This window comes from Chenopodium album, chromosome 20, assembly GCF_948465745.1.
Source record: "Chenopodium album chromosome 20, dcCheAlbu1.1, whole genome shotgun sequence".
NCBI classification, from domain to species: Eukaryota; Viridiplantae; Streptophyta; class Magnoliopsida; order Caryophyllales; family Amaranthaceae; genus Chenopodium; species Chenopodium album.
The window spans coordinates 532501-542598 of NC_137853.1; the positions used below are offsets into that span (position 1 = coordinate 532501).

General features: G+C 38.3%; 1 protein-coding gene and 1 pseudogene across 1 annotated transcript; both read left to right on the forward strand.

Moving 5' to 3' along the window:
* Nucleotides 1–6: 6 nt before the first annotated feature.
* LOC145598133 (thylakoid lumenal protein TL20.3, chloroplastic-like) lies at nt 7–2090 on the forward strand. Its single transcript, XM_081654442.1, has 7 exons — nt 7–271; nt 414–579; nt 700–729; nt 1018–1124; nt 1203–1237; nt 1470–1598; nt 1711–2090. The coding sequence occupies exons 1-7, from the start codon at nt 136–138 to the stop codon at nt 1900–1902; spliced, it is 795 nt and encodes a 264-aa protein (XP_081510568.1). The 5' UTR covers nt 7–135; the 3' UTR covers nt 1903–2090.
* A 2132-nt stretch (nt 2091–4222) lies between these two features.
* LOC145599060 (cytochrome P450 89A9 pseudogene) lies at nt 4223–5800 on the forward strand (annotated as a pseudogene).
* The last annotated feature ends 4298 nt before the right edge of the window (nt 5801–10098 follow it).

Consider the following 10098-nt stretch of genomic DNA (forward strand, 5'->3'; position numbering starts at 1 on the left):
ATCCAATCAGATTCATCATCCTAAGACAATCAGATATCGTTTGGAGGGAAAATTAACAAGCCTTCTTCTCTAATATTTCTCCAATCAAACTCAATTTTAAATCACAAAGCTTCACTTCAGTACAAATTAAAAATCATGGCAACTTGTTCAATTCCTCTATTACCTCTTAAATCAAGTAACATAAAGAAATTTTCTCAGAAATATTCAAATTCCTCAATTCCAATTATTTGCCAATTAGAACCAAGAAATCCCAAGAATGTACTTTCACCAGGTTTTTTTTTTTTTTTTTTCAAATTTCTGATTTCATGAATACTTATATAATTTATATTTTGAATTTGGATTATTGATTTTTAATTGCGGATTTGTGGTGCTGCATAAAAGAGAAATTGATTAAAGTTGGTTGGTAAATGCAGAGTCAAAGAAGTTAAAGGCATGGGTTTCTACAGCATTGGCAGCTGCTGCAGTTGTGAGTTTGAGCACTAGCTTCCCTGCTTTGGCTGATTTAAACAAATTTGAAGCTGAAATGCGAGGCGAATTTGGGATTGGCTCTGCTGCTCAATATGGTTCTGCTGATTTAAAGTCTGCTTTACTTCTTTGATCATATTTTTTTCACTTGCATTTTTTACTGTCAATTCTCTACAAATTTGGAGTTGGTTGAATTAATTGAGATCTCCCCCTTTTTCTTTTGGTTGGTTGCAGGAAAGCTGTTCATGTCAATGAAAATTTCAGGTAACAAAATTTATATTTCTGTCCAAATACAATTGTCACATTACTAGCGTTCAAATTACACTATCAACATGACTATTAATTTTGGACGAGGTATTAGTTGCATTCAGTTGGTGGGATCATTCATTGTTAAGTTATAGAAGTTATACTCAAAAGATTTGAGCTTTTCATATTTTTGTGTACTGTACATTATGATCTGTGACTGTAACACAAGAGATCCAAGAGTGCAACATTAAGCAGAAGAAGTGAAAAAAAAAATGTGATAATGATGTTATCGTGTGAACTTTGCAGAAGGGCAAATTTCACATCAGCAGATATGAGGGAATCAGATTTTAGTGGATCAACATTTAATGGTGCTTACCTTGAGAAAGCTGTTGCTTACAAAGCCAATTTCACTGGTATTATAATCTTACTGGTACTTACATTACTAATTCATCGCATTGATAAACTAATGTCAAAATTGTCTCGATTTCCAGGTGCTGATTTTAGTGATACCCTGATGGATCGTATGGTAAGCTACTGTCCTACTGATCATGGACTATTGTTATGTAGATCATTAAAAAACTCTAAGAGAATATCCACTATAAACTTGTCACCTTGTTCTGTTTCAGAAATCTGACAGTTATCCAAATCATGCTAATAACTCGAGATTTAAATTTTGACTTCTTGAAATTTAAACTTGATGATTTAGTAAGGATGAGGTTTGTCTCTGCATACTCAAGCTGGTTTTCCTAAAATGTCAGGTCCTAAATGATGCAAATCTTACAAACGCTGTCCTTGTAAGATCAGTCCTTACTCGAAGTGACCTAGCTGGTGCCATCATTGAAGGTGCTGATTTTAGCGACGCTGTTCTTGACTTACCTCAGAAACTGGTAAAACTCCTTTTTTCACACCAAAGGATTCAAATCTTACATTGTAGTAAAGGCCAGACATACATCACCTGCTTATGTTTCTAAGCTGCTAAGTTTCATGTGTCATCAACAGGCTCTATGCAAGTATGCAAGTGGAACGAATCCCATAACAGGAGTAAACACAAGGGTAAGCCTAGGTTGTGGAAACAAGAGAAGAAATGCATATGGTAGTCCATCTTCTCCCTTACTAAGCGCTCCTCCTCAAAAGATGCTTGACCGCGATGGATTCTGTGATTCTGAAACTGGCCTTTGCGATGCAAAATAATCTGGTAATTTTCAGAGTACAAGAGCAAGAATTCTGTTTTAATATGTAAATATAGGTTGCTTTGTTAGAAAAACCAAAATTTTCATGTGGAGCATATGTAGTTCAGATAATTTGTAGCAATCTCTTCTAGATACTAATTCAAACTGTCAAATCATATGTTCAATACAAAGTATTATTTCTGATCAAAACTTTAAAACACTAACATAGTTAACAATACAATAGAATAGAATTGTGAGGCCGGAATAATGTGGTAACACAAGTCTTAATTAAGACGCAAAAACTACAACCATTACAATAGTTTTAACAAGTCTAGAAAGATGCAACTAATATAATGTCTATGAATCTGACATAGAAAAGAATAATAATCTTGAATCTCCGTCTCCAATTAGGATTAATTACCACGACGGCTTACACGAGATCTAGCCTTCTTGAGACAACCATTTTTATCCCTCCAAGGACAAAACATAGGAGCCTGCAAACCCAAAACCACAACACTTTTTTTATCATCACAAGTCTTCCTTTTCTTGACAGGAGGGTCTTGCTGTACACTCTTCTCTTGGACTTCCTCAAGACTTCCAAACCCATTAGGAAAATCGCGAACAGCGGAAACCTTCCTCTTCTCATACATGACAGAACCAGTCTGTCCAAATCCATCAGGAAAGTCACGAACAACAGAATTCAAGCCCTTGACCTCATTGTTATCATCATCAACGAACTCGAATTCGTACTCAAAATCATCAACATTAACAAGTCCATTAACGAATTCTTCTTCCTGCTCATCCTCTTCCTCTGACATAACACCAAACACTTCAACTTCACCAAAATTAATGCCCGCCATATTTTCGTAGTCGAAATAATCAACAACGTCGTCATTCCTGGAAATCATAATCTCGTAATTATGATCTTCATTAACAGCAACAATATTATCATCATAAACTAAAATATCGTCAATGTAACCGGGTTCTTCTTCTTCTTCAACGTCGGAATAATAAACAACAGGATCATTATTGGGTATTACAATCTGGGGTTTGTGATTGTTGCTATCTTCATCATCAGGAAGATCATCAACGGGACATTCTTCGAAATCAGAAGGGTATTGGGGTTCTTCTTCTTCGTCCGAAATATCAAAATTATTACCGACCGCCATTATAAAAAATTGTTTTTTGTGCGTAATTAGAAGATTAGGTTAATGATGATTGTGAATTCTAGAGTAGGGTTTTGAATTTTGGAAGTGAAAGTTGTTGGGGGCATGGCATATATATAGGAAGACAGAGGATGGGCTTCAAAGTAGATTAAACCGACTTGCTAGTTCTACTTCATTGCTTGGGACCCAAGTATTTGGGTCTCTAATTTTGGAAACACGGTTACCAATTTTATTAAATCTTCTGGGATTCTGTTTTTGATTTTCTTGTGATTTTTCTTAAGTAGTACTCTGAAGTACAAGAATTAGTTACGAGTACATCAAATATGGAAAGAATGGTTTAAGCTTTGAAATGCTAGGTATTAATTTGAATACCCATATGCTTGTATCAATGCTCAAATTTATGCATACAAAGTAGGAGTATAATTTTATCAAACTCTTCTACATTATTTGAGACACGTGGATGTAGTTACTAGTTAGTATTGAGCACTTAATTATATTAGTTATCTAATCTAAAGGTGATAAAAGGGTCCTAATTCATCAAATTCTTCTACATTATTGGACTTGGGTCTAGAGCTGGCAAAAAGTTGTATCGTGTCATGTTCATGTTTGGTCTCATGTCAATTTCGTATTGTTTACAAAATCTATCAAAAACTATACAAAATGTGAGATTGAGTATCAATTCAAACCATTTTAAGGGTTGGGTCAAGATATTTAAGGGTTGTTTATTGATTATAATGTTCTAAAAGGTCAATTAACTCCTTTTCCAAAATCAAAGGAGTTATTAACTTCTACAAGTTTCAAATATAGGGAACCAACTTTGACCTCACATAATTATTTAGCCATTAAAAAAAAAAAAAAAAAAAAAAAAAAAAAAGTTCACCGATCCTCCTCATAATAAACTACGAGTAGTAAAAAGTAATACATCCCTAAAGTCTCAAACTTTTACGTGATTTGACCTTTGAAAATCTCATAAGTATTAATTTATAGTAAAAAAAAGTTTGTTGATGACATATTAGCTTAGCTACTTAATCAATGGTGATATAAGCCAAGACGAATGCAAATTAAAACACTTAAGAATTTTCAACCTCAATTGTTACTATAAATGATTAGATATACATATCTACATAGTATATGATTATTTGCACACCCAAAAAAGTGAAAAACACAAGGCCAAACATGGAGACATGGCTCATCATCATAGTTTCTCTATGCTCCTCACTACTAGTTAAGCCCTTGCTTGTTTTTCTTATACAAGTATTCAACATCAATGTTAATACTAAAAATCATCTCCTTCCACCGGGACACACCATATCTCCCTTTACTTTAATGTGGAAGTACTCATCCTTACATGGGCCGGTTCCTCTAGTGAAGCACCTTCGGTCTAATTTTGGCCCAATATTAACTCTATGGGTGGGTTCTCGTCCAACCATTTGGGTATCCGATCCATCTTTAGCACACGAAATACTCGTTAAAAGTGGTGCTAACACGGCCGATAGGTTAGTGTCACATCCTACCCATAGTATGTTCAATAGCAACCAACATACTGTAAGCTCTGCGGTGTTTGGGCCTACCTGGCGAGCTTTACGCCGCAACTTGGCCACTCATTTTTTAAGCCCAGCCCATCTTAAATCCTTTTCTAGCGTCCGTAAATGGGCTATGGAAATCCTTATTCACAGCCTTGAGGCCCTTTCTAAAAATGGGAGCCCAATCCAAGTTCGAGAACATTTCCTTCAATCCATTTACCACCTGCAGTTTGCAATGTGTTTTGGGCTTCTTCTCAATGAAGCCCAAGTAAAAGAGGTACAATCAATTAGCAGGCGAGTATTATTGGGCTTGCCAAGTTTGAAGTTCAATATCCTCAATACATGGCCTAAGTTGACCAAGATTTTGTTACCGGGGCAATGGGCCGAAATCCAAAACCTAAGAAAGGAGCTCGACGAGGTGTATCTTCGCCTAATCAAGGCCCGAAAACAAATTTTAAAAAATGAGGAGGAAAAAATGGTACAATATTGTTATGTTGATTCTTTGTTAGAGTTAGATATTCCAAATGAAGATCTAGAGGGAGGGGTAAGAAAATTGATGGATAATGAATTGGTAAGTTTGTGCAATGAGTTTATTAATGCTAGCACAGATTTACCAACAACCGAGTTAGAGTGGACCATGGCTAATTTGGTTAAATACCCACAAGTACAAGCCAAACTTGTGGAAGAGATCAAACTAGTTTTTGGGCCCGAGCAAAGGTCCAATATTCTAGAGGAAGATTTGGATCACATGCCCTTTTTGAAGGCCACTATCTTAGAAGTCCTAAGACGTCACCCCCCGGCCCACATGGTTTTGCCCCATCGGGCCGGGTCAGATATTGAAATTGGTGGGCATATGATACCCAAGAATGCGGCTATTAATGTCTTGGTGGCAGACATTGGGCGTGACCCAAATGTGTGGGAGGCTCCGATGGAGTTTAACCCGGATAGATTTTTGGTGAAGTCGGGTTTGGGTCAGGACGAAAAAATTAGTGTGAGTTTTGATGTGGCTGGGAGAAAAGAGATCAAAATGATGCCTTTTGGAGTAGGAAGAAGGATGTGTCCCGGGAATGTGTTGGCTAGGATGAATTTGGAATACATGGTGGCTAATTTAGTTTGGCATTTTGAGTGGAAAGCAATTGATGGTAAAGTTGTAGATTTGGATGAGAAAGAAGTGTTTACAATTATGATGAAGAATCCTTTGAGGGCCTTAATTTCACCTAGAAGTACCTAAATTATGAGACACTTCATTCTTGCTTGTCAACTAAGTCTTAGCTTAGTGATCAAAACAAGCATTATTTATATCAATAAAGAATGATACATATATAACGAGGTATTGTGTGTTTGCTTTGGGTTCTAAACATAGGATATACTTCAAATGTCATTGTACATTGAAGAAAAAATTTACTCATGTTTTATTATTATACTCCGTTTAGGGATGTAGTTGATTATTGAGATTTTTCTAAATTATGAATTTTTTTCGCCAGTCTCTCAATTGAGTTAATGCAATTCTATAACATACATACAACGCAACATGCTTGTATTTGTAACAATTGAGCCATCCACATTATAGTATTAATTTTTTTAACGAACTAAAGACACCAATATGAACGCTATTGAAACTTTAGAATGTCTACTAATAAGTTTTCCTACATTTGAGAAATGTACAAAATCTACTTTATAGGCTTAAGAGTTAATCTTTCTATAAGGGCCTGTTTTCATTTACTAAACTGAAATGATTGAACTGAATATTTTATGAGAGAAGGAAATTAGGAAATGAACTGAATTGAAATGAAAATAAGTTGAAGAGAACATACCCTTATCGTATTTTTTGAATTTTTTTCAATATTAAGGAAGTGTCTTTTAGATTACTTGTTATCGATCTCTGTTATATAAGCCAACGGCTTAATTAGGTCTTTCGAGAGTGTGTGTTAAACTCAAGAAAATATTGGAGAAAACGACTTGGCTTTGTATTGATTATAAACGCATATATATACACAATACATTAGGAAACCTAATTAGCCTAAAACTCCTAAACAAGATAAACCTTCCAAGAATACAATATTAACATATTTAACAAACCAAACTCTAATACTCCCCCTCAAGTTGGAGCATGTAAATCTCGAATGCCCAACTTGCGTAATAGAAAACCAAACTGTTGCCGGCCAAGAGCCTTGGTAAGAATATCTGCCAACTGATTACCCGTCGAAACATATGAGGTAGAAATATTACCGTTTACCAACTCATCACGAACAAAGTGACAGTCTACCTCTATATGTTTCATACGTTCATGAAACACTAGATTCTTAGCAATATGCAAAGCCGACTGATTATCACAAAACAACTGCATAGGCTTTGGATGCTTAACATCAAGAACAAATAACAACATTTTCAACCATTTCAACTCACGAGACGTGAAAGCCATAGACCTGTACTCAGCTTCAGAAGAGGATGTGGCTACAGTAGGCTGTTTCTTAGTCTTCCAAGAAACAGGAGAACGACCTAGGAAAACAAAATAACCTGACAAGGAACGGCGACTCAAGGGGCATGCCGCCCAATCACTATCACAAAATGTCGTCAATTGTAAATCCTTCGTAGGTCGCAACAAAATACCTTGTCCCGGACTACCCTTAAGGTAGTGCAAGACACGAATGGCCGCATCCCAATGAGAAACCTGTGGAACACTAAAAAACTGAGCCAAAACATGTACTGAATAACTCAACTCCGGTCGAGTAACCGACAAATATACCAAATCACGATACTGCTCCGGATGAGCGAACGGCTCACCGGAAGCATGTGCAAGACGATGATTCTGCTCCATCGGAGTATCAATGGGTTTACAACCCAACATTCCTGCCTCAGTCAAAATATCTAGAGCATACTTCCGTTGAGAAAGAAAGATGCCCTCGGGACTCCGAGCAACCTCAATGCCTAAGAAATACTTAAGCAAGCCCAAATCCTTCATATAGAAGCATTTGCTCAAATAAGCCTTAAAACGAACAATGGCGTCATGAGAGGAGCCTGCAATGATCAAGTCATCGACATATACAAGTACATGCAAAGAGACACTTCCCTGTACATAGCTAAATAGAGAGTAATCATCATGTGAGTTTTTAAACCCAAAACCTCGCAGAGCACTTGATAGTTTTGAAAACCACTGCCTCGATGCTTGTTTCAAGCTATATAAAGATTTTTCCAACCTGCAAACTTTGCCAGGTGTCGGAGTACCATACCCTGGAGGAAATTGCATGTATACTTCTTCATCCAAATCACCATGAAGAAATGCATTATGAACATCCATCTGATGTAACTCCCAATTTAACGATACAGCAACAGCTAATAAGATACGTACCGTAGTCATCTTTGCAACTGGAGCAAACTTCTCATTATAATCAATACCTTCTACCTGACGGTTGCTGTAAACAACCAAACGAGCCTTGAGACGTTCCACTTTTGATTTGTCGGTGTTCTTGATTTTATACACCCAACCATTGCCAATAGCTCTTTTGCCTGGAGGAAGATCAACAACAGAGCACGTGCCATTGCGTTCTAGAGCATCAATCTCATCTTGCATAGCCTTACGCCAACCGACGTCTTTAACCGCCTCTTTTAATGAAGACGGTTCCTTTCCCTTAGTGATCGTCGCCAGAAAACACATGTGTCTGTTAGAAAAACGATTATATTCAACATGACAAGCTATAGGGAAAGGTTTACCTGAGGAATGTGATTGAGGAGGGTCGAGAGTTGATGTAGAAGGGTCTATATTTTCAGTAATAATAGTATGAGTGACATAATTCCGATGCCAAGAAGGGGCCCGCTTTTCACGATGACCACGACCTAAATTATCCGACGAACTCCCCCTCAAAAATTCCGGGTTTAGAAAAATATTTGAACCATCTAATTCTTGCTCATCAACCACACCAGAGTGAGAAACATCGTTAGAAACACCACCGAAAACATTAGAAACAACACCAAAAAATTCGCCGGAGCCCGGACCACCACCGGCGGACTGACCGGAGCTCACCGGCGCCACCAGCTGCCTGGCAGCCACCTGCACAGGCTGGGCAGCACCCTGCTGATGCGTGCAGGGGTGCTGCTGCCCACCAGCACTGCCAGCAGGGGGCGTAGCCTGCTGGGCAGTGAGCTTCGCAGCCTGGCTGCGGTTGGGAGCTGTTCCCCGCGGCCTTGCTGCGGAGTTTTCTGCCTGGTGGGGTTGCGAACTCTGCTGGGCAGAGCTGTCCGCGGCCTGGTCGCGGTGAGGGGGCTGCTGCCGCGGCTGGGTTGCGGACCTTGCTGTCCCGGGATTCGCACCCCCTTCGTTAACAAAATCAGCCCGTAAATCATCCTCTTCGTCATCCCATAAAATAGGTTGTGCAAAGTATTTTTCCCACAACATTCTCCTCTCATCCGGAAGAGACTCAAGAAACGGGAATTTATCTTCAAAAAATTGCACATCCCGACTAACAAAAAATTCATTCGTCTTCAAATCATAGAGACGCCAACCCTTTTTCCCGTGAGGATAACCAACAAAAATACACTTACGACTCCGGGAATCAAACTTGTCCTTAACTCGAGGACGATTCGCAGCATAAGCAAGACAACCAAAAACCCGCAAACTATCATAAGAAGGTGATTGACCAAATAAAAGTTCATGAGGGGTTTTACCTTTCAAAACCGGAGTGGAAGTGCGATTGATAAGATGCACCGCAGTCATAACACACTCACCCCAAAAATACTTTGGCAACTTTGCTTGAAACCGAAGAGCACGAGCCACATTTAAAATGTGACGATGTTTGCGCTCAACTCTACCATTCTGTTGAGCCGTGTCAACACATGACGTTTGATGCAAAATACCTTTCTGAGCAAAGAATGACCCCAAACTTAAGAACTCTTGACCATTATCACTACGAACCACCTTTACTTTTTTTCCAAACCGAGTCTTGACCATAGCACAAAACTCACGAACCAACTGAGAGGCCTGATATTTACCAACCATCAAAAAGACCCAAGTGGCACGAGAAAAGTCATCAACAATGGTTAGGAAATAGCGAGCATCACAACTAGAAACAATCTTGTTTGGACCCCAAATATCACAATGAATTAAATCAAAAATTTCAGATGCTTTATTCATACTTAAAGGAAAAGAGTTTCGGGGTTGCTTCCCCATAAAACAAATGTCACAAGCAAAAGAACAAACAGAACCACTACTATGAGTACTACTACTACTAGAAACTCCCGGAAGAGAGCTCACAACTTGCATTGACGGATGCCCGAGACGCCTAGGCCATAATAAACTTGCATCTGAAATAACCACTTTGTTCGCCTGCAGATTCCGAGCTCGAACCGGACGAAAAATATAGACCCCATCACAGGATCCCCGCTCCAATCAGGTTCCTCAAACTGCGGTCCTGAATAATGCATAGCTTGTCAGTGAACATAATAAAATAACATTGTTTTTCTAACAATTGAGACACAGATAACAAGTTGCATTTAAGAGCAGGAACATATAAAACATTATCAAGAGTTAAATTA

Excerpts from the sequence above, each read along its gene's own strand:
- LOC145598133 (XM_081654442.1), top strand. The coding sequence starts at position 136 with ATGGCAACTTGTTCAATTCCTCTATTACCTCTTAAATCAAGTAACATA. Across the intron at positions 272-413 it reads CAAGAATGTACTTTCACCAG|AGTCAAAGAAGTTAAAGGCA; the intron begins GTTTTTTTTTTT and ends TGGTAAATGCAG. Across the intron at positions 580-699 it reads TATGGTTCTGCTGATTTAAA|GAAAGCTGTTCATGTCAATG; the intron begins GTCTGCTTTACT and ends GGTTGGTTGCAG.